The 25,529-nt window shown below is 43.1% G+C and overlaps 1 protein-coding gene across 2 annotated transcripts in view; it reads right to left on the bottom strand.

The window, feature by feature from the left end:
* Positions 1–25,529, bottom strand: part of LOC142194624 (septin-5-like) — a 47,804-nt gene that overhangs the window by 5,960 nt on the left and 16,315 nt on the right. For both annotated transcript variants that reach the window (XM_075263877.1, XM_075263876.1), the window contains exons 2-10: positions 18,476–19,306; positions 17,240–17,333; positions 15,395–15,481; positions 14,466–14,589; positions 12,709–12,843; positions 6,733–6,850; positions 3,775–3,876; positions 2,588–2,684; positions 493–655 (exon numbers count right to left, since the gene is read on the bottom strand). In XM_075263877.1, the coding sequence (XP_075119978.1) occupies positions 493–655; positions 2,588–2,684; positions 3,775–3,876; positions 6,733–6,850; positions 12,709–12,843; positions 14,466–14,589; positions 15,395–15,481; positions 17,240–17,333; positions 18,476–19,306 (1,751 nt within the window). The remainder of the gene's footprint in view (positions 1–492; positions 656–2,587; positions 2,685–3,774; positions 3,877–6,732; positions 6,851–12,708; positions 12,844–14,465; positions 14,590–15,394; positions 15,482–17,239; positions 17,334–18,475; positions 19,307–25,529) is intronic.

Below are 25,529 nucleotides of genomic sequence, written 5' to 3'. Positions count from 1 at the left end.
GCTGATACTGGCTGATAAATCTTGTATATGTTTAGGCTTCTAAGTTTACACCTAATACTTGACTTACTTTGGTTCAAAACTCAAGCTCAAAATGTTGGTGCAACTTTGTGCTTTTTTACATTCCCTCTCCTTGAAAAGCCTTATCCCCTAATTTTGAATGAAAATTTTGTCTAAAACTTGATGCACCAAGGTCTTGTTGCAACCACAGGAGGAAATCTTCACTGATATATTATCTGCTGTGGACCTGCCAGTGGAGCTACCCTGTTTCCCCGAAAATAAGACACCCCCCCCCCTTCACCTTCTGGATCACATACAACCGGCACTCCGTTAATTGTTCCCCGCTTTGTTTGCCGATTGTTCCCCGCTCCAGCCGCTGCATAAAACATCCCCCGAAAATAAGAAAGGTCATATATTTCGTTAGATAATCAATTATAAGAACATGTCTTATTTTCGGGGAAACAGGGTACTTGTGTTATATACACATGTACTTACTTGCGATTCCGTTCCCTCACCACACGTTGAGTCAAGCTCTGAATGCACTGCGCCCGGTAGTTCTCGTAGTGAGTTTCTCTTGTTACATCCTTAAGGTCTTGCATGTGAGTGCGGATGAGCATTGTGCGCAACTTGACAAAGTCGCAGTGCTGCTCATTTTCCACTAGGAAAATATTGAATAGCGTTAGAAAGAGATTTGGTTACAGCATGAATGGGAAAAACATGATTAGGAAAAGATCTAATACTATTCAGGGCACTTGTAGAGGAGCCCACAGCGTGACTCCAAAAAACGCAAAAAAACAACCATATTTATAATTTTTGGCCACTAAGATAGTAATAATCCATCTCAAGAAGATTAAACCATCAGTCAGTATAACACATTTTTCTTAAGGATCATATGACATTGGTTATCCTTGATACGGGTGTATCACATTGAAACCAATAGGTAAAAAAGGCTTCCATTGATTTCAATGGGGAGCGCCCGTAAGCCTGCACCCATTCAAGTCAATGGGAGCTGCTTTTTACACACTCATTCTGAACAAGTTTTACGCTCAGAATGAGTGAGCATAAACTCCCTGTGCAGGCTCCCTTAAAGAGAACTTTTCATGTCCTCGGGCACATGCGGTTTTATATGCCTCTAAAAAGCCGACAGTGCACTGAATTCAGCCTTCTGACAGTGGAGAGATATCGGTAACAGCACCAATATCTCTTGCCCCGGGACACAGAACAGGAAAGCTGACAATGCACTGAATTCAGCACACTGTCGGCTTTCTAGTGGTATATAAAACCACATGTGCCCGAGGACATGAAAGGTCCTCATTAACTAGGCATCTTATGTATAGCTCTGTGCCTTAGCTGATCAGTCACCTGGATTTTTAAGTAAACCCAAAAAATTCCTCCAAAGAAATTAAGGGTAGGTAGCGTTTGATCTCCTATTTGCCCCCTTGTTGGACACACAGGGCAGTCATGCCGTCTACTGTCTGTGCATGATCCCCAGTCTGTATCTGCACATTCAGCTGCACAAGTTTCACCATGCATTTTGGTGCGCTTGAGGCTGGGGCCCCACGAGATGGAAATGCTGCGATTTGCCCGCGGTGGAAGCACTGCAGGAAAAATCACATTGTTTTACAGTAAGTGCAAAGTGAATGCCCATTTTGCGGTAAAAACCGCAGTACGGACACGCCGCAATTTCCAAAACTGTTGCGGTTTTGGAAATCGCATCATGTCAACTATATCTACGTATTTTTTTTTTTTACTATTGCCTACCCCGTGAAACAGTCTGGGGGTTTCTCTGTGCAGCACATTTGCTCGTACAATAGATCCAGTAATACATATAAAGGTCATTCCATGGTGCTCAGAGCTGCATTATTCTGCTTTATACAAATATCTACGTAAACGCTGGCAGTTTCCCCATAGATATAATTGTAACAGAAAGTCTGCAGAGGAAAACTCCGCAAACTTTTTGATTAAAGCGCTGCAGGAAGAACTGTGATGCGTTGCTGCTGTGGTTTTTCCCGCAGTTTCTTTGGCTGCAGGACGTCCCGTGGGGCCTTATCCTAAAAGAGCAGTTTCTCTGTTATACTCCACATACACATCCATAAACACATACACACCACCTCCATCTGATACCTATCAGGCAATATAAATCTGACTTTGAGACTACAGAGTTAAAATAAAACAGGTTTTCGTCTGTTCTTTGTCCTCTTTTAAAATTTATTTTTTGAAGGTGAAGTTTTATACAACTTTCTTTCCTTTTTTTGAGACATCCTGTACACTGTATCCTGTTTTGCAAAATACTGAATTTTGATAGAGGGAATAAGGTGGATGAAACCTCCCACCAAATAAATTGGGAGGATACAGCTTAGCCTGCCTCTGTACTGTATACTGCTCAGGAAGGGAGTGGGGCACCCTGGCTCTGGGGATCATTGGGGGATTCACCTATTCCCCTGTGGACCAGTACAAGTCCTGACAAAAAGTATAATGTGTCAAGAAAAATGTCAGATTTGGAAATAGTTCTACGTCCATAGGGTGCACAACATGTCTGCGTTCTTACACTGGTAAAACACTTTTCCACTTTAGATGATAAGAGCATTACCTTCTACAACTCCCCAAGGATATAGGCGACCCCTGACTCGTTTTCCATTAATCTCCACAATGGTATTGGAACCAATCACAGCAAAAGGGATGCTTTTCTGCAATAAAATAGGTAGACAAGTGATTTACTGACTGTATGATTTGCAGCAATGTTCCATTCTCTGTTGGTAAAGTCATATCCAGTAACTTGTTCTTGTTTCCACAGTACCACACTGATACTGGACTACATTTATTGTACTTTTCTCATTACAACTAAAGCAAAAGAGAGCAGGCTTTTCTTGTAGCCAGAATAATCTTCTCACTTCTGACGTGTACAAGTGTACAAGTGACGCAGTGTACAAGTGTACAAGTGACGTGTACAAATTACAAAATAAATAGGAAATAGAGAAATTACACACCCTGAAACACAAGTGTACCCATAAACCCTGTACATTTCTTGAAAGGAAACAAATTGGTGATGATAGATTTATTGATGGATTGTTAACAGCCATGTCCACATACATGTAACTTTTTCACATACAGGAGTTAAAAAAAATACTTGCACCTAGAACTCACGTCCATTATTTAGGTCTGTATGTAGTACTCTACTTAACATCCCTTTATACTAATAGGTCTGCATCTCCCTCTCTGCCTGTTGGGCTATTTGGTTCAATGGTACATTGTGGTGTGTGCTGCCTTTGTATGAGGTTACAATGGGACCCTGACCGTCAGTTATATTTATCAGATTCTTGTATAGCTCTTATGACCCTCTCAGATGGTAGTTATTATGTGGTTATGTCTTATCCTCTGCATTTATTTTGATTTTATCTATGTTTTATTCTTTTAACAAAGATGTTTTTTACCTATATGGTTGTTACTGTGAGTTGTCAGTTGATGTTTGTGTCAAAATTTGTAGAGAAAGGTCACAGCAGGTCACTACAGGACTTCTTCAGGAGAATACATTTTTTGTTGTTATTTAAGCAGATATATAAGGTGCAACAGTACAAAGTTATGGCAAATACAACCGCTTTTATCAGGCATAAAACAGCTTGTGCATTACAACGTATATCTATGTATAGCGTATGTGAAAGGTACGGAAATACTACTTTATAAAATGTTATAATTGTATTTCAGCTGCACGAATGTAATCTACAGCAATAAGCGACAATACATGGCTTACTACAGGAACGGCAAGACTATTTATGCTACCTTTAGTTCCATATCTTGAGTCTTAAAATCTTCGTCTTGATCAGAGTCACAATCTGGAAACTGATAGATCCGAATACCGTAATGATCCAACTCGTCACGTATCTTGGAGGAAAGAGGCTGAATTAGGTCAAATCTTGAGAAAATAGAACTACATTATTTATAGTAGTAAATATTTTTAAACATGGAATTAATATGATTTAGATCAATAACCATAGGCATTCAGATTAACACTGGATTGGCACTCTATAAAAGAGGGCGACTATGCAGGTGCTATAACAAACTTGGACCAGCCTCCTCAGAAGAACAGGCAAGAAAAGCGCTCACCCCAATAGATATTACGGATACTTTTTACTCAGTGAGGGAGGTGAATCTTTGCACTTGAAAAAGGGCTCAGAGAGCCCAAAACGTGTCGTGCTTAATAAAGTATCCGTATTAATATCCATTGGGGTGAGCGCTTTTCTTGCCTGTTCTTCTGAGGCTGGTCCAAGTTTGTTGCTGTTCCAACATCCCCGAGACATATTCTCTAGCTGCTGCCCTATTGGTGTCCCCATTGCAGATTGTTCATGTTTGGTTGTTGTGTCCCACACAACCACACCAGGTGAGCAGCCATCATTTGCTTACCTTTTTGACTGCCATACTGCCTCAACATACTACACTAGGGTTCCTTGTCTCTCTTCTTTTTATGCAGGTACTATGGGACATGTGAGGGACTCTAGAGAGATGAGGCCCAGCTAAAATTGACTGTATGTACTTCTATAGGTGTTGAACCTAAGTTGATTTCTTTACAGGTCCTGCAAAAAGAGTGTTGGAACCTAACCAAGCCCCAACCCTGAAACATGTAGGCTCTTGTAACCCCTACTGCTGCACATGAAGTTTTTATATGTAAAATAAAAGCTACGTTTTATGATACATGGATGGCTGATCGTTCGTGCTGGACCTTGCTACTTTTCATTCATTTGTTCCTGTCTCTGCTGGGAGAGATGTCCGAGCACTGATCGCATTGCATCCATTAACCCACGTTATACCAGCAACGGGATCAAGTGAGTGGATTTGTACTTAACCTTTTGTTACCTTTTTACTACGGATTTGGGCTGTTGCATTTATTTTTTGTTTGGGATTGGTTACTATATTAGTGTCTTCGCTTTGAGTTAATGGCATTTGAGCTGTAGTAATGTCACACAGCCACTATACAATATTCCTAAACCTCTGTTTCCAGCGCCATATAATGTATAGCACTAGGCCCGGCAGCAGTCCAGGCCAACTGATCAGTACAGGAGCCAGGTATTAGCCCCAACCAATCAGATATTGATGGCCTATCCAGAGGATAAGCTATTAAAGAGGACCTTTCATCAGTTGGGGCACATGCGGTTTTATATACCGCTAGAGGGAAGAAACGCCTCCTCCATCTCCTCACAGTACTCATCCATAGACAAGTACCGGGGGAAGCATTCCTCCCCGCTCTCACAGTACAGTGCCTTAGGTGCTGCCGTGAGGAAGGGCATTCCTGAATGACTATCAGGAACGCCCCTCTGATGGTGAAGAGCTACAGTACTGGCACCGATAGCTCTTCACCTGGGGCACAGATCGTGAAAGCCGAAAGTGCACCGAATTCAGCGCACTGTTGGCTTTCTAGCGGTATATAAAACCGCATGTGCCCCAACTGATGAAAGGTCCTCTTTAAAGACTGATAAAACTTCCTCTATCTGCCTTCATCCTCAGCTTCTTCAATGTGTAAAATTGAACTCTAAATCTGTTAAGGAATCTTTGCTGTTTTCCTTGCTCTTTGCCCTTTATAGTTTTTCATGGATACAGTGAGACGGAAGGAATACTGTTTTATTCCCCTCCAACCTTCTTTCTATCTGCCTACTTTGTTGTGCTACTCTTCAAATTTTTTGGATAAAAACATTTTCTGTACATTTCAAAGTCTTCAGGTATAGGGAATAGTTTGCTATTAACTAATAAATGTATTTACCCACCAGAAATGACTGTGAATATTCGGGTACCCATATTCCCACTTAATGGTTGGTGTTTGCTCACTATAGAAGTGGCGTGTCTTTTTTCTGGTACCCTGTTGTACAGCACAGGCTCTTTATGAATAAATAATAACATCTCCATAAATCTATTTCTTGTTATACACATGCAGAGAATGATAAATCCATGACTTTATCTCAGATAATGAGATATAAATGTCAGTGGAGTCAGCCCCTACCATGTTTGATATCTTATCACCAATGCAGGAACCAGAACATGGTGAGCCACAGCAAGGAAGCGACTACCAATGGGTTGTCTTATCTTTCATCAATATCACAGCACAGGAAAAATCCTTGGGGTTTAGTGACATATTCTGTTATTTAAGGGTGACCTTTCTGTTTGTATTATCTCTAGTATATATTTTAGAGAGTAGGTATAGGTCAAATTCTATCTTGATCATACATGTTACAAGTCCAACATGACATTAATAAGACAATACTAGACTGTATAACCTTGGTAGAGAGATGCAGCCCTGGATAAGTAAGCATTAGTACCCATTAACATTGAGCAGATGCCAGTCCTACTGGAGAAGAGAAAGCCCTCTACTGATCTCTCTTATACATTCATACCCTCTGTAATTGTTTATACACAGAACAATAGGATACATTTCACTAGACACAGCTGTGTTCTTACATCTTGTGTCAACTTTTTGACAGGTCATTGGAGGAGAGCCACACTTAGAACACATTAAATTTAATCTTAGGCCTTGTTCACATCTGCATCGGTAATCCATTCAGGGGAGTCGGCATGGGGACCCCCCTAAACGGACTACCATACTCATTGGCAAGCGGTGTGCAGTGAAAGCACACAGACCCCATAGACTATAATGGGGTCTGCGTGCTTTCTGCGAGGTCTACGCACGGAACATGTGGACAGTAAAGTAGTTCACAATCTACGATCTGAATCAAATTTTCACATATTACTCACCCTTTCCTTTTTTTGAAGGAGCTCTTTTGGCGTAAGACTGTCAGCTTTTCCCAAAATTGGAACAATATTCACTCTATCATGAAGTGCTCGTAGGAATTCTATGTCCAGAGGACGCATTCTGCAAAATGACAGTAAAATATAGATGGAATGTGCAATATATTAAGCTTTTTTTAAAAAAAAAAAAATTAAGTTTTTTTTTTCCTTTTTAACTATAGCATTTTGTAAAAACTTGAGAGGGTACATAAACACTAGTGATAAGGAAATCAATATGAAATCCATACTAGAGATGAGCGAACACTAAAATGTTCGAGGTTCGAAATTCGATTCGAACAGCCGCTCACTGTTCGAGTGTTCGAATGGGTTTCGAACCCCATTATAGTCTATGGGGAACATAAACTCGTTAAGGGGGAAACCCAAATTCGTGTCTGGAGGGTCACCAAGTCCACTATGACACCCCAGGAAATGATACCAACACCCTGGAATGACACTGGGACAGCAGGGGAAGCATGTCTGGGGGCATAAAAGTCACTTTATTTCATGGAAATCCCTGTCAGTTTGCGATTTTCGCAAGCTAACTTTTCCCCATAGAAATGCATTGGCCAGTGCTGATTGGCCAGAGTACGGAACTCGACCAATCAGCGCTGGCTCTGCTGGAGGAGGCGGAGTCTAAGATAGCTCCACACCAGTCTCCATTCAGGTCCGACCTTAGACTCCGCCTCCTCCGGCAGAGCCAGCGCTGATTGGCCGAAGGCTGGCCAATGCATTCCTATGCGAATGCAGACTTAGCAGTGCTGAGTCAGTTTTGCTCAACTACACATCTGATGCACACTCGGCACTGCTACATCAGATGTAGCAATCTGATGTAGCAGAGCCGAGGGTGCACTAGAACCCCTGTGCAAACTCAGTTCACGCTAATAGAATGCATTGGCCAGCGCTGATTGGCCAATGCATTCTATTAGCCCGATGAAGTAGAGCTGAATGTGTGTGCTAAGCACACACATTCAGCACTGCTTCATCAAGCCAATACAATGCATTAGCCAGTGCTGATTGGCCAGAGTACGGAATTCGGCCAATCAGCGCTGGCCAATGCATTCTATTAGCCCGATGAAGTAGAGCTGAATGTGTGTGCTAAGCACACACATTCAGCACTGCTTCATCAAGCCAATACAATGCATTAGCCAGTGCTGATTGGCCAGAGTACGGAATTCGGCCAATCAGCGCTGGCCAATGCATTCTATTAGCCCGATGAAGTAGAGCTGAATGTGTGTGCTAAGCACACACATTCAGCACTGCTTCATCAAGCCAATACAATGCATTAGCCAGTGCTGATTGGCCAGAGTACGGAATTCGGCCAATCAGCGCTGGCTCTGCTGGAGGAGGCGGAGTCTAAGATCGCTCCACACCAGTCTCCATTCAGGTCCGACCTTAGACTCCGCCTCCTCCGGCAGAGCCAGCGCTGATTGGCCGAAGGCTGGCCAATGCATTCCTATGCGAATGCAGACTTAGCAGTGCTGAGTCAGTTTTGCTCAACTACACATCTGATGCACACTCGGCACTGCTACATCAGATGTAGCAATCTGATGTAGCAGAGCCGAGGGTGCACTAGAACCCCTGTGCAAACTCAGTTCACGCTAATAGAATGCATTGGCCAGCGCTGATTGGCCAATGCATTCTATTAGCCCGATGAAGTAGAGCTGAATGTGTGTGCTAAGCACACACATTCAGCACTGCTTCATCAAGCCAATACAATGCATTAGCCAGTGCTGATTGGCCAGAGTACGGAATTCGGCCAATCAGCGCTGGCTCTGCTGGAGGAGGCGGAGTCTAAGGTCGGACCTGAATGGAGACTGGTGTGGAGCGATCTTAGACTCCGCCTCCTCCAGCAGAGCCAGCGCTGATTGGCCGAATTCCGTACTCTGGCCAATCAGCACTGGCTAATGCATTGTATTGGCGTGATGAAGCAGTGCTGAATGTGTGTGCTTAGCACACACATTCAGCTCTACTTCATCGGGCTAATAGAATGCATTGGCCAGCGCTGATTGGCCGAATTCCGTACTCTGGCCAATCAGTGCTGGCCAATGCATTCTATTAGCTTGATGAAGCAGAGTGTGCACAAGGGTTCAAGCGCACCCTCGGCTCTGATGTAGCAGAGCCGAGGCTGCACAAGGGTTCAAGCGCACCCTCGGCTCTGATGTAGGAGAGCCGAGGGTGCACTTGAACCCTTGTGCAGCCTCGGCTCTGCTACATCAGAGCCGAGGGTGCGCTTGAACCCTTGTGCACACTCTGCTTCATCAAGCTAATAGAATGCATTGGCCAGCGCTGATTGGCCAATGTATTCTATTAGCCTGATGAAGTAGAGCTGAATGTGTGTGCTAAGCACACACATTCAGCTCTACTTCATCGGGCTAATAGAATGCATTGGCCAGCGCTGATTGGCCAGAGTACGGAACTCGACCAATCAGCGCTGGCTCTGCTGGAGGAGGCGGAGTCTAAGATCGCTCCACACCAGTCTCCATTCAGGTCCGACCTTAGACTCCGCCTCCTCCAGCAGAGCCAGCGCTGATTGGCCGAATTCCGTACTCTGGCCAATCAGCACTGGCTAATGCATTGTATTGGCGTGATGAAGCAGTGCTGAATGTGTGTGCTTAGCACACACATTCAGCTCTACTTCATCGGGCTAATAGAATGCATTGGCCAATCAGCGCTGGCCAATGCATTCTATTAGCGTGAACTGAGTTTGCACAGGGGTTCTAGTGCACCCTCGGCTCTGCTACATCAGATTGCTACATCTGATGTAGCAGTGCCGAGTGTGCATCAGATGTGTAGTTGAGCAAAACTGACTCAGCACTGCTAAGTCTCTGCATTCGCATAGGAATGCATTGGCCAGCCTTCGGCCAATCAGCGCTGGCTCTGCCGGAGGAGGCGGAGTCTAAGGTCGGACCTGAATGGAGACTGGTGTGGAGCGATCTTAGACTCCGCCTCCTCCAGCAGAGCCAGCGCTGATTGGTCGAGTTCCGTACTCTGGCCAATCAGCGCTGGCCAATGCATTCTATTAGCTTGATGAAGCAGAGTGTGCACAAGGGTTCAAGCGCACCCTCGGCTCTGATGTAGCAGAGCTGAGGGTGCACAAGGGTTCAAGTGCACCCTCGGCTCTCCTACATCAGAGCCGAGGGTGCGCTTGAACCCTTGTGCAGCCTCGGCTCTGCTACATCAGAGCCGAGGGTGCGCTTGAACCCTTGTGCACACTCTGCTTCATCAAGCTAATAGAATGCATTGGCCAGCACTGATTGGCCAGAGTACGGAATTCGGCCAATCAGCGCTGGCCAATGCATCCCTATGGGAAAAAGTTTATCTCACAAAAATCACAATTACACACCCGATAGAGCCCCAAAAAGTTATTTTTAATAACATTCCCCCCTAAATAAAGGTTATCCCTAGCTATCCCTGCCTGTACAGCTATCCCTGTCTCATAGTCACAAAGTTCACATTCTCATATGACCCGGATTTGAAATCCACTATTCGTCTAAAATGGAGGTCACCTGATTTCGGCAGCCAATGACTTTTTCCAATTTTTTTCAATGCCCCCAGTGTCGTAGTTCCTGTCCCACCTCCCCTGCGCTGTTATTGGTGCAAAAAAGGCGCCAGGGAAGGTGGGAGGGGAATCGAATTTTGGCGCACTTTACCACGTGGTGTTCGATTCGATTCGAACATGGCGAACACCCTGATATCCGATCGAACATGTGTTCGATAGAACACTGTTCGCTCATCTCTAATCCATACATGTTAAGGTATATTCATCTGCCCTGTCCCTTTAAGCTAGAAATATAAGTTTTCCTTTTTAAAATACTAGTTCTCTAAATTGTTGTTCTCTAAAGTTGTCTGTGACCCATGCACCCATTTAGCTGAATCAGAGTAATAAAGTGTCTGGAATAAAATTGATAAGCGGGTGATTAAATATGATTAGGAGCAAATACTGCTGGGCAGTGGGAAAAATATAACATTGAATAAACCTTGATATAACACACGGTTGGGTGACTAATATGCACCAGATCAACCTCATTCAGTAGGAACAGTAGTCAGAATATTCATTTCCATGATAGGGAAATGAATATATATTTATACATATACTTTATATGTGTATCTATTCTTTCCACTAACTTAAGCTAGGTCAGCTTGACCCATCGTCCATAATAAAGCAGACTATTTGCAGACATATTGCTGCACCCTATAATAAACCAGATCATAATAAAGTCATAAACTTCTATTAATACAGTTCAGATAAAATTACCAGTAGCAAGTCATTGGGACTTTGCCTTGTCACGTAAACACGATGATTTCAGCTAAATTACTTCATGTGGTGTGATGGGAATTTACCTATTTCCAAAAATTGTCATTGGATATTAAAATTGCTTATTCAGATGTACGCCCACTTCTTTGGGTATAAGAAGAGATGATTTGTTCAAGATGATTTTGCTCAGATTCAACTTGTTTCTGTGTCATTGCATCACTGACGCTCCGGAGTGTGACGTAATTTGGAATCCACCCAATATACCTATTGGTCTGACTTAAGGACCTCCTTGTCACTAGCATCAGTACTGAGATTGCAGCTTCCATCTGGCCCATAAACCAAGGAGACCCACAGACTACTCTAACCACACTAAGGTAAATTATACTCCTTAGCACCCGTAATCATCAATATCAAGAATTCACTGTACGGATGAGGTAGGGGCCCCAGACGAAAGATTGCATCGGGGCCCACAAGCTCTTAGTTATGCCACTGCTCATATGTTTTGTCATTTTGGCAGGGTTGGCTATAACAGAGTCTCTGATGATGTAAGCAGATCCTAATACTCCTAGGATTGACACTGCAGGCATGACACAAGGTGTCTTTCCCCAGGATTCTTTTTATATACACATCATACATTATAGTGATCTGATAGCTGTGTCCCATTTATTCACTGCTAGCCATGATGTATATAGAGAGGAATGCAACAAAGACAAGACTATGTCCTTGCAGCATCTGTCTATGGGTAAATCATGACCAAAGCCTTACCTTATGTGCCAAACAGAACACTTCATGGATCAGGCTACCCAGATTGGATGTGAAATTTCATTAAGGATATATAGATGTAGATATATAGTTTTATGCCTATGCAGCATATAGGATAGTATACAGTATGCTGCCAGAAGGAAAATGTCACATTGTTAGGCAGTGTTAGGGAACCCTGGAACGGGGACACAAGAGACAGTGAGCCCTAAGCTTATGCCCCCTATTGTCCCTTCCTATTGCCAGGCCCTATCCTACGTAATAGGCGGCAACCACAAAGACAGTCCCTCCCTGAGTATGTGACACACAAAACGCAGACAAGACGAACAACAACAATGGGAAGTCAACTTAGCCAAGGGTCAGTAACAGTCGGGCAATACAGTATCAAATCGGAGTCCAAAAAGAGAAGTCAGTGAGGAAAGCCAAAGGTCAAGTATAATAGAGTAATCAAAACAGAGACAGTAAGAGCAGGTATGCACACGGCAATAGCAAGCACTGGTGTGACTGGGAGCCAAGGCTAAATAGGGAGGAAGAACCCGCCCATGGAGTTGACAGGAAGGCTGGCCGTCAATCACAGGGCCAGATCAGATTAACCATTAGAGGATCAGAGCAAACTGAAGGTGAAGGAGATGGGTGTGGTGGAAAATCAATTACCAAAGAAAAGGCATAGGGCAGTGTTCAGACAGTGCAAAGAGAAACCAACTGAATAAATTACAACTGAACACATCTCCTGCGCCGCAGCGTGCGGCCGGATGATGACGCCAACGCCCAGATGGGCAAAGATGTTACACACATATTTCTGTATTAATTAATAACCTTGTTTTTACAGTAACTGGAGTCTCATGAAGTTGTATGATATGTATATCTTAATGATAGCCTTTTTTTATATACCAGATTCCAATAACTATTGATACCAATATCTCACATACCCATGTCCCAGAGGGGACAGGAAGTACAGACAGCAGTGTACACGCGTGTCCTGGAGATTCTTGCGGTTCAGGCCACTCTCATCTCTGAAATACTGCTCAAATTGTTGGTCAATGTAGTCAGCCACCGGCTTCCAGCTGAAGGACACATAAGCAGGATTTAAAGCCATGTAAAGGATAAGGGTAAGTTCTCACAGGGTTTTTTGGTCAGGATTTTGAGGCCGTATCCGCCTCAAAATCATGACCAAAAAGACAGCTCCCATTGAAATCAATAGGAATGGGTCAGTTCTTTTTTCCAGCTCCTGGAAAAAGAAGCGATTTGCTCATTCTTTCAGGCGAATTCGCCTTGCGACATCCGCCTTAAGACACTCCCTCCCGACTAGGACCATTCATTTGGGCCTAATCCGGAGCGCAGTGCGTGACTGAATGCCAGTGCAATGCAGGCCCCACGCAGCAAATCACTACCAAAGAAACGCAGCAGAAAAGACTGTGGCAGAAATGTGTTGTGATATTTTCTGCAGTGTTTTTCTGATACACCTATACGGAAAACGCCAGTGTTTCCGTAGATATAATTGACACGCTGTGATTTTTTTAAAAAGAGTTTTTAAAATTGTAGAATTTCCACTGCGTATTATTTTCACAAGTTAATGGAAGGGATTAGTCAGCATCTCATCCACTTTGCAGAGGACCTTTCATGAGTTGGGGAACATGCGGTTTTATATATCGCTGGAAAGCCGACTGCGCTGAATTCAGCGCATAGTCGGCTTTCACTATCTGTTCCCCAGATGAAGAGCTATCGGTGCCAGTACCGTAGCTCTTCACTATCAGAAGGGCGTTCCTGACAGTCAGTCGGGAACGTCCTTCTTCACGGCAGCACCGATAGCGCTGTACAGTGAGAGCGAGGAGGAACGCCCCCTCCCCTCCTGATAATGCTGGTCTATGCACAAGTACTGTGAGGAGAGGGAGGAGGCGTTCCTCCCCGCTTGCACAGTACAGCGCTATAGGCGCTGCTGTGAAGAAGGACGTTCCTGACTGACCGTCAGGAACGCCCTTCTGATAGTGAAGAGCTACGGTAGCGGCACCGATAGCTCTTCACCTGGGGCACAGATCGTGAAAGCTGACAATGTACTCAATTCAGTGCACTGTCGGCTTTCCAGCAATATATAAAACCGCATGTGCCCCAACTCATGAAAGGTCCTCTTTAATGTAAAATGCAGCATCTTTTGCTGCGGTGTTTCCATTGTGTGTATCTGGCCTGAAAATGGAGCCAAAGGACAACTTTCTGCAATCATATTGCTATTGTGAGCACTATTACATACTAATATACCAGTATGCTCAAACGTCAGAGGTTTCAAAACATTACACTTAATATCATGCTATAGGAGACTACATATAGCATCCCTCTTTGGTCAATTTATAATTAATTTATGCCCATTATTTATATAGCACCAACATATTCCACAGCACTTCTAGACTTTGTCCCATATAGAGCTCAGAATCTAAGCATCTGAATGTCGGAGAAGCCCACAATAACGCAGGGAGAACATACAAACATCTTATGTCCCTTGTCGGATTTCAATCAAGGACTCCAGTGCTACAGGGTAACAGTGCCAACCACTGAGCCACCATGTAGTACGCTACGTGCCTGTGATTTATGTCCCACTGGTCTCTGCTGAGGCACTAATATTTCTACTATTGTTCTATATACCAACAAAGGTAACTCAAACACCTATCTATGAACTCCCAGGACACATACATACCACTCTTCATTGTTTATGGCATCACCATAACCTGGTGTATCCACTACTGTTAGACGGAGTCTGACTCCCTTCTCCTGAATATCCACGGTCTGCTTCACAATCTCTATAGTCTGTGTTACCCGCTCTGTGAATTAAAAGGTTAATGAAAGATGTTATAGAATTGCAATATATTTTAGGGACATTCAAAATAAAAGAAAAAAAACCTCATAAAATAAAAGAAAAAATTCAGAATTGTAGGAAGTTCAGAGGTAGTTATTGGACCTAGTAGTAGTAGTTTGGCCATTTAAAGGAAAGTGTAAACTTAGAATTTAAAAAAGTTTTAAAATCTGCCAAATTTATGTCAGTGGATGATAAAACTGGGGCACCTTTAGTCTGTCTAGTGTAACTCCAACATCTCTTATCTTAGATTATACAAAAAAAATGCACCAAAATTTGAAAGCAATTTTTGCCCTACCTCTAACTATTGCCCCTTTCCCACTAAGCCACTGGCCCTTATGTCTAATCCATGCCTATTTGTGAGAAAAGGTACAAAAAGTGTCTCTCTGATAAGACATATTTTAGGATATTCTGTGGTAGGCCCCTTGCAGATGACCATGAGCTGGCCGCTGGTTATGATTGAATGGCATGGGCAGTGCACAGGCAGCACACAGATGTCATGCGTGTGCCTCATGTGCAGCAGCTCTGCCTCCGCGGTCTCATTCATTCAATGAATAGGAACCATGGAAACACGGCCATAAAACCGGATAGGAATAGGACCTGTCCTGAATTTTGCAGTCCGGACCATTGGCTCACACTGATCTGTGTAATATACAGTCATGTGCATGAGACGATAGAAATGAATGGGCCAGTTTGCTCCCCGAGAAAAACCCAGATAGCACACTGACCCGGCCCATGGTCGTCTGCAAGGTGCCTTAAACCTGTAAAAGTACCTTCTGGACTTGGTAGCTGACGGCCCCGATACAGATCTGTCAGGAAAAGACTGTTTATAAGAGTGGACTTCCCCAGACCAGATTCTCCTGGCAAAGAAAAGAGAATAGTCAGAAGCTTCTATATCAAGGCTGACCGTATCCTAGAGTTCATGCAGTCTGCTAAGACATTCAGCTTATCTAGCATATAGTCAAGTGCAGAGTTTTTGAGTAGAGATGAGCGAGTAGTACTCGATTGAGTAGGTATTCGATTGAATACTACGGTATTCGAAAGACTCGTATTCGATCGAGTACCACTCGCTATTCGAATGGAAAAGTTCAATGCAGAACCAGCATTGCTTGGCCGAATGCTATACAGTCAGCCAATCAACGCTGGTTCTTCTCCTACCTTTAGAAGCCTTCTCCGTGCAGCTTCCCTGCGGCATCTTCCGGCTCTTACAGTCAAAGTGGCCATTTTCTTGTAGCGTGGGCATGCACAGTCGGCTCTGCCCAGGCCCGATGCCTGGCAGAGTGAATTCAGAGCCAGAAGATGCCGCGGGGACGCTGCACGGAGAAGACTTCTCGGAGGATCCAGCCCGACCCTCACTCGTGGACTTGGTAAGTGTGATTTGATCGAACGTTGCCTACCCCTGAAACGAGCATTTTCCCCCCATAGAGTATAATAGGATTCGATAGTCGATTCGAGTAGTCGAATATTGAGGGGCTACTCGAAACGAATATCGAATCTCGAAACATTTTACTGTTCCCCCATCTCTATTCTTGAGGTATTTCTAACTTTTTTCCAGCTTTCTCCAGTTGTTAATTTGTAAATTTCTAGGAGTAATAGAGGGACAGTACGTGTATTTACATGTCACACATTACAATTTTACATGTACATGTCAGGAGTCCTGACCATGTTCCCTTTCTCATGATCACAAATATGTTTGGGTTTTCTAGTTCGTGTGCTTTGGAAAACCATCACATTTTTTTCTTTTGGGTTATTCAAATAATGTTGGCTTCTTTTTTGCATGAAACATAGTGCTATATTTTTATGCCATTTTTATGTTATTTTTGTATGTTTTTCTTTCTTTTAATATCTGGGAAAATGTAAAAAAAAAAAAAAAAAAAAAAGGAGGAGAAACATGTCTTTCACACATTTTAGTTTTTCCCATCCATTATTGTAATTTTCACATAGATGACACCTAGTTCTGTGGGCAGAACCAGAAGGGAGTGGTAGCGGTGTTCTTTTTTTTATTTACTTAATATTTTGAATTATTTTCGTTAGTTTTTTAAAATTCTTTTTACACATTCTGCTAAATTTTTTGACAATTTCCCTTCTATGCGGTTCATTACATTATCCCGACTTACAAGAGGGATACAGACTCCTTCCACTTACAGCGGAATTGATCTGGCTACTTTAATCTTGTGTCTGTAAAAACAAAATGTTTAGTTTTTGAGAAGACATTTGGTTTAGGTCTTATGACCACAACTATATTACAGGTCCATACAACCTCCAAAGTTGTATGGAGATGTAATATGGCACTCAGGTGGGTTATTTATCATACATGATGTAATTTACTATCCGTCACATGTACTATATTCATGTGCCCCATGTGCCTCTGTACTGGCTCAATGGACATACACATTAGTACCCTATCTTTTCTGGTTAGATCTTTAGTTGTGAGGACTTCGTAAATGACAACTCTTATCTGTTGTGATCCATTTTGACCTTACAGGTGAACTCAATGACCACAACTACTGTTTGACCGTCATGCTGTAATATCAATGATATAATATTAGCAATGGTACCAAATTATTGATACATACCATTACTATGAAATTTGTATAGAGTCGCATGTTTTTCATTACCTGCAACCATGAGAGTGAATTCAAAGCCTTTCTTCACATACTTTCGATGAACCTGGTTAGGGAGTGTAGCAAATCCAACGTATTCTCTGTCTTCCTACATACAGGAATGACAAGCTTATGACTAGAACGCATACATGGAAAAACTAGTACTTCAGTACATTGCCTGATTCTTATCTCAAATAGATATAGTTTTATTTATTTATCTTTGGGGGTTGGGGGACCGGCAGTGACTCTGGCTGCACATACCCTCCAGCAATAGCAGGGCTTAATGTCTACTCTGATACTTTTTAGAAGTCGGAGACAGAAGGAGAGTGTCATCATTGGCTGTACATGCCATCTGTATATTGCTTTAGCCACCAGAAAGAGCCACTACTGATAAGTTTGACTCCTGCTCTACTTAAATGGAGTCTACCAACTCCCCCAAGCATATTCAACTGCCACCACCATGTTACAGAGCACATTATGGTGATAAACAACATAACTGTGTAATGTACATAATTTTTGTAGATTTGGAGATACACAACTTTTAAGTGTTATGCAATTTATCCAATTTGTGCCCTAGCCCAAGGAGCACTGATCTTGCTGCTCAAGTAGGATAGGTCATGTCATAGCAATGGAAGGATCAACTGTCACTGCATAGGTGGTGCATGCAGGAGATGGTAGGTGTCTGGGCAGCAAGTTCAGTACTCCAGGGCTGAAGTCCCGTCCCCATTGCACCAATTGTCACCTCTCCTGTCATGTCTTTTTCACCAAGTACTTGTATTTCTTAGGAAATATCAATATTTCATGTTGCCTTGTAGAAACTAGAACATCGCCTTAGAAGCTATAAGTGAATGAGACAGGGAGACATATATACAAGGCATTCTTTTGTATAGTAATTCCAAAAAAGCAGGCAGCATTGTCTAAGTGTGTTCCTGTGTGGCCTTATACCATCAGCACTGAGTGGACACTATATAGCATATAGGTGCACATCTCCAACTAGGATTTCAAGGAGAAATGACAAATGGCACAACTTAAATTGTATGAAAAGGATGGGATAAAATAGTTATATTATAGGGAATACAATTCTCTAGTAAAATAGAGATGTCAAGAGAGGTAACAGGCCCTCTTTAAATTGCCCCTGCTGGTAAAGGTTAACTGAAGAACTGAGAATATACATATATAATAATATAAATTACTCAAAATGTTAATTCAAGAAAATTGTAAACAAACACAATTGTGATTGATCATCTTTACCTCACTGGAGTCATAGGGATCCAGTTTCCCCCAGGGACTTTTAGGTCTAGAAGGACTTGGAGGTGGCACCAATGGTGGACATCCCCAACTTGGGGGCAAGACAGGAAGATTCTGGATTGTTTCCTCTCCATCATCATTGTTCTCTTTATTATGCCTGACAGAAAACAGCTCAGGCTCTAGATGGGACTGCATGGCATCATTGCATAAATGTGCAATGTGTTGCTCCCTGTAATATTTCTGCTGATCTCTATTATGACTCTCAGTTTCTTGCTCCCACCAATTTGTTTCCCCTAGATGTTCAATGTGTACTTTCTCGTCTTGGTGCTCACAACATAAGCTTATTTCTTGCTGGCGATCTCTACGTTGCCTCTCTTCTTCTTGTTGCTCTCTTCGAAGCGTTTCTTCCTGATATTGTCTATGGAATCTTTCCTCCTCTTCACGTTGCTGCTCCCTACGGAGCTTTGCATCCTCTTCACACTGCTCTTTGCGGAGCTTTTCTTCCTGATGCTCTCTACGGAGCCTCTCTTCTTCTTCTTGATGATCTTCTTCTTCTTGATGATCTTCTTCGTGATTTTCGAGCAGCTGCTCTTCCTCCTGATGCCGTTGTCTGAGCTGTTGGTCTTCCTCTTGTGCTTTGCTCTGGTGGAGTCTTTCTTCCTCCCTGTGGCACCTTTCCTCTTCTCCTTGCTCTATTTGGCTAGTTGTGTGTTGCTGTGGTATGCATACAGGATCCCTTAGCTCTTGTGCTCTTTTGTTACTTTCTCTAGGAATTGTATGGATTATCTCTTTCAATTCTTCGTCTTCTGAGTCATTACGCAAAAAATTGCGAATCTGGTGGATATGAAAAGCAATAAGAAACATGTCAACCTCAAATTCAATTACTAAAGCCTTTCTTCATCCAGATCCTTAATATTTTTATTTATTTTCCACAATCTCAATACTGCCATCCCAGTCATACTCATATTCCAGGGATTTCATTTAGGGATTTATGGTGCTCATTGGTGTATATATTCTATAAATAAATCAGCTGTAAATCATCTGGACCTGGAACCTTGCTCACGTTTAATAACTTTAACACCTTCCCGACATCCGCCGTACTAGTATCTATGGCGGCTGCCCGGGAGTCAGGCGGCCAGCATAGCTGCCAGGTGTCTACTGATTTACACAGTAGACACCCAGTGCTAATGCCCACGGTCGGTGCCTGTACCGATCGGGAGTGTTAACCCCTCCGGAACCTTGGTCAAAGCTGACTGAGCCGCCATTTTGCTGGGGATCGCCGGCGCCTGGAGGTTCCCCGGCCTGTCTACAGTGAGTTTCTGTTGCAAGTTGCTCTATGCACCCTGCAAAAGAAATGATGAATTTTTGCAATTTATTCCAATGCATTAGCATTGTAATGCATTGCAATAGTGATCAGACCCCTGGGGTTCAAGACCCCTAGTGGGTCTAATAAAGGCAAAAAAAAAAATTACAAAAAAGTTAAAAAAAAAATCTATTTTTTTTTTAAAAAAGTATGAAAAATTCAAATCACCCCTTTCCCTAGAACACATATAAAAGTAGTTAAATCCTGTGAAACTACATGTTAGGTATCCCTGTGTCCGAAAACGCCTGCTCTACAAATCTATAAAAATATATTTCCTGTATGGTAAACGCCGTAGCAGGAAAAAAGGTTAAAAATGCCAAACCCATTCATTTGAATGGGTTTGAAAAATGCCTGTAGGTTTCCGTCTCCTGTCCAGTTTCAGGCAGGAAACGGAAATCTGCATAATGGAGACCTGGAGCGCAGAGGTGAACGAGCCCTTATCTGATTTTTTTTTGTTTGTTTCTTAATGTAGATTGTGAGCCCCATATAGTGATCGCAATGTTCTTTTTTTTTTTTCCTATCAGTATGTCTTTGTAGAATGGGTGGAAATCCACGCAAACACGAGGAGAACATACAAACTCCTTGCAGATGTTGTTCCTGGCAGGATTCAAACCCAGGACTTCAACGCTGCAAGGCTGCAGTGCTAACCACTGAGCCACTGTGTTGCCCCCTGGTTATCTGATTTTTTAGTAATAAAAGGATTCCTGAACATCTGACTATTTTTCTGTTATTCTATTTCACATTATCTACTTCTCCATGTAATTTCCATGTCCTTTCATTTTTGGATACAAGGTTGAGACATCAAAGTTGCATACAAGGTGCACTAGACATGGTGTCTCACACAACACTACAATGTACCATTCCATGTACCATGAGTATTTAATGTGATTTCTGTACTTCTTTATTATATTTAAGGGTCTGCACAAGTGAGTGCCCTGTTGTGTGTTTTCTTTATTCATTGTTGTGATTATTGAAAGCAATGGCAGACTGAATCTGGGCAGAATATGTCCTTGATTTTGGGACAGATTCTGCTGTGTGAACAGGGCTTAAAGGGGTATTCACATAACGCTTGTTCACCAACCTGCAGCCTGTGTGCTCTCTTCACTTCCTAGTTTTCTCGGCACATTGGTGGGCGGGGTTTCACTTGCTCTGCTATCTGCTATGTTAGCAGTCAGTAATGAGGGATTGGTTGTAAATGAATTAGTATGGAGCTAATGTAGAGGCTGATGTAGCAGAGCTGGATTTGAGTCAGTTTGCATTACATATAGAGGTAGCGGACTCCCTATCTCAGCCCTTATCAGCCAAATTCAATTAAACCGACTGATAAGTGGAAGAACCGAGTTCCGAAATCCCGGAGCTCCCACCTCCCCCCTCCCCTATCTGAGAAGCTCCATTACTTGTCAGACATACACAGCTCAGAGCTGCTCCCAGCACTCAGCCCTTCCCTCCCCCCTGAGAGCAGGCAGCTAAGTCACTTGGGGACTGAGCAGATAAGCCCCGTGGCCATAGAAACACAGTGTAAACAATGAAGTGAATAAATTAAGATATGGGCCAAACAAAGCAGTTTTGATAAAGCAATGTATTTAGGAAAAGTCTTAAATCCACATAAACTAGCAGTATAAATAGGATGCTTTTCATGGGACAACCCCTTTAAGGCTAAGGCCCCAGCTAAGGCAACATGGGGCCCCGGCCTAAGAATAGCAGAGAGTCTTGCAGACTGAAAAGCAGGTACAGGTTGCTTTGTTATTTTTTATTGGTTAACTATACTAAGTTTACCATTCCTTTTAACAAATCTGCCATGGATTTGTGTTTGTTATTTAGCTGTTTTCCAGGGCATATTAAATGAGTAGACATCAATACTGCCTGCAGTACTAGTGTTCTATACAATCAGGAAGAAAGCAATCAATATAGTCAATGGTAATTACACCAGCAATGACCGTCACATGTATGTCAATGCACTCCCCCCCCTTTAAGTGCATTAATGGGGTTTCTGCGCAGAGAGCAATATATGGACTATTGTGCGTGTACTTCATATTCTTCAGTACACCAATGCTTGGCTCCATAAACCTCAGCATAAATGCACAATCAGACATTTCTTTATTTTCAAGCATTATTTTACATTTTTTAGCACAGATCCAAAAGAAATCACCTTTTCCTTTTTTCAACATAGCCATATGAGGGATTGTTTTTTGTGGGATGAGTTGTATTTAAAAGTAGAGTAATTTTTATGGTATATATACTATAATCATAATTTTTTCTAACTCTGCAAATTACAATAAAAATAAATGAATTAATAACAAATTAATAATAAAAAATAAGAACAACATTTATAATTTATCCTATGGTTTAGTGCGATTATGGGAATACTTGTCTTGGTATACAAGTGTTTTTCTAGTTCTGTGCAAACAAAAACACTTAAAAAAATACTTGTTTTTGCATCTCCATATTCTGAGAGCCATAACATTTTGTTCTTCGTTTTCCATTGTTGGTGGAGATCTTATTTTTGGAGAACAAACTACAATTTTTAGTGGCCCCATTGTAGGGGTACATACGACTTTGATCACTTTTTATCCCATGTTCACCAAAAAAAACTCAGCATATCTGGCATAGTTTTTTTTACTCTGTTCACCCATTTGGCTAAAAGCATTAATTTTATAACACAGACCTGGCAATACCAAATATGTAAAGTTTTTTTCTTTTACTTTTCACATACTTTTACTTACATTTATTTGTAATTAGAGATGAGCGAGTACTATTCGGAACAGTATTTTCGAATAGCACGCTCCCATAAGAATGAATGGGAGCGGCCGGCGTGCAGGGGGTTAATCGGCAGGACGCGACCCCGGCTGCGTCCATTCATTCCTATGGGAGCGTGCTATCTTTTTTATTATTTAAAAGGATTCTGTTACCAGAGTGAAGCAAATTAAACCAACAACGCATTTAGATAGTTGAGGTTCACCTGAATGTAACGCTTTTTCCCCATGAAAATCCATTCCTCCAATGCAGAAATATTAATTATATAAGAATATGCAAATGAGCAGTCTGGAACACTGAAGGCAACGCTATTTCTCCAAATTACCGTGCCCACACTGTCTAGGAATACCCTCCTTGTCCCCTACTTTATTTGTATGATAGGACCAGGGAGTTAAATTGAAATCTCACCTAGCCTCGTCAAAGCTGTGCGGAGCGGAGCAGTTTGGAACAACAGAGCTGCCCTCGGTGCTCCAGATTGATCATTTTCATATTATGAAATAAAATAAGGGTCCTTTGACATGGAGGAAAATTTTGAGGAGAAGGAACCCATTGAAGTCAATGGGCCGTTTTTTTTCAGCGCTGAAATTCCTCACCATTTTCCTCTGTGTGAATGGACCCTGAGATGTCTGCAATGGAGGCATGGATTTTCATGGGGAAAAAGGATTACAATCAGGTGAGCTTAACCTATCCATCTGCCTTGCTGGTTTATTATACTTCACTATGGTGACAGACTCCCTTTAAAAACTTTTTGTTCACTTTTTTGTTCCAGTATGGAACTTCAGCTCCTAAGCCATTGCCATCACTGTGTTGTACATGTATGGGAGACTGTTGGGAATGGAAGGTGAAAATATTGTGGAGGCGGAAGGACAACCGGATCAGCAGAACTGGGAAGAACTGGCTGCATTTATCGCTGCACAGAGCGGGGCTCAATGTACAGAAGAGGCATAGCCTTGCTTGAAAATTTTGTGGTGCACTGCTTGCGCCATTGTGACAGAGATTACTGCACAAAAGTCAGCAAGTATGACACTGACCAGCTAACAAAGACATGACCTTTCAAGTTGAAGAAGAACTTCTGCACACACCATATAGAATGGCTGACAGTAAGACAAAGAAGATGTCAGCCACAGCCAATTATAACCTTACTAGAGATGAGCGAACACTAAAATGTTCGAGGTTCGAAATTCGATTCGAACAGCCGCTCACTGTTCGAGTGTTCGAATGGGTTTCGAACCCCATTATAGTCTATGGGGAACATAAACTCGTTAAGGGGGAAACCCAAATTCGTGTCTGGAGGGTCACCAAGTCCACTATGACACCCCAGGAAATGATACCAACACCCTGGAATGACACTGGGACAGCAGGGGAAGCATGTCTGGGGGCATAAAAGTCACTTTATTTCATGGAAATCCCTGTCAGTTTGCGATTTTCGCAAGCTAACTTTTCCCCATAGAAATGCATTGGCCAGTGCTGATTGGCCAGAGTACGGAACTCGACCAATCAGCGCTGGCTCTGCTGGAGGAGGCGGAGTCTAAGATAGCTCCACACCAGTCTCCATTCAGGTCCGACCTTAGACTCCGCCTCCTCCGGCAGAGCCAGCGCTGATTGGCCGAAGGCTGGCCAATGCATTCCTATGCGAATGCAGACTTAGCAGTGCTGAGTCAGTTTTGCTCAACTACACATCTGATGCACACTCGGCACTGCTACATCAGATGTAGCAATCTGATGTAGCAGAGCCGAGGGTGCACTAGAACCCCTGTGCAAACTCAGTTCACGCTAATAGAATGCATTGGCCAGCGCTGATTGGCCAATGCATTCTATTAGCCCGATGAAGTAGAGCTGAATGTGTGTGCTAAGCACACACATTCAGCACTGCTTCATCAAGCCAATACAATGCATTAGCCAGTGCTGATTGGCCAGAGTACGGAATTCGGCCAATCAGCGCTGGCCAATGCATTCTATTAGCCCGATGAAGTAGAGCTGAATGTGTGTGCTAAGCACACACATTCAGCACTGCTTCATCAAGCCAATACAATGCATTAGCCAGTGCTGATTGGCCAGAGTACGGAATTCGGCCAATCAGCGCTGGCTCTGCTGGAGGAGGCGGAGTCTAAGGTCGGACCTGAATGGAGACTGGTGTGGAGCGATCTTAGACTCCGCCTCCTCCAGCAGAGCCAGCGCTGATTGGCCGAATTCCGTACTCTGGCCAATCAGCACTGGCTAATGCATTGTATTGGCGTGATGAAGCAGTGCTGAATGTGTGTGCTTAGCACACACATTCAGCTCTACTTCATCGGGCTAATAGAATGCATTGGCCAGCGCTGATTGGCCGAATTCCGTACTCTGGCCAATCAGTGCTGGCCAATGCATTCTATTAGCTTGATGAAGCAGAGTGTGCACAAGGGTTCAAGCGCACCCTCGGCTCTGATGTAGCAGAGCCGAGGCTGCACAAGGGTTCAAGCGCACCCTCGGCTCTGATGTAGGAGAGCCGAGGGTGCACTTGAACCCTTGTGCAGCCTCGGCTCTGCTACATCAGAGCCGAGGGTGCGCTTGAACCCTTGTGCACACTCTGCTTCATCAAGCTAATAGAATGCATTGGCCAGCGCTGATTGGCCAATGTATTCTATTAGCCTGATGAAGTAGAGCTGAATGTGTGTGCTAAGCACACACATTCAGCTCTACTTCATCGGGCTAATAGAATGCATTGGCCAGCGCTGATTGGCCAGAGTACGGAACTCGACCAATCAGCGCTGGCTCTGCTGGAGGAGGCGGAGTCTAAGATCGCTCCACACCAGTCTCCATTCAGGTCTGACCTTAGACTCCGCCTCCTCCAGCAGAGCCAGCGCTGATTGGCCGAATTCCGTACTCTGGCCAATCAGCACTGGCTAATGCATTGTATTGGCGTGATGAAGCAGTGCTGAATGTGTGTGCTTAGCACACACA

The sequence above is a fragment of the Leptodactylus fuscus genome, chromosome 2, assembly GCF_031893055.1.
Source record: "Leptodactylus fuscus isolate aLepFus1 chromosome 2, aLepFus1.hap2, whole genome shotgun sequence".
Classification (NCBI taxonomy): domain Eukaryota; kingdom Metazoa; phylum Chordata; class Amphibia; order Anura; family Leptodactylidae; genus Leptodactylus; species Leptodactylus fuscus.
The sequence above is the reverse complement of the archived record's forward strand: the minus strand, read 5'-3'. Positions and strand labels throughout refer to the sequence as shown.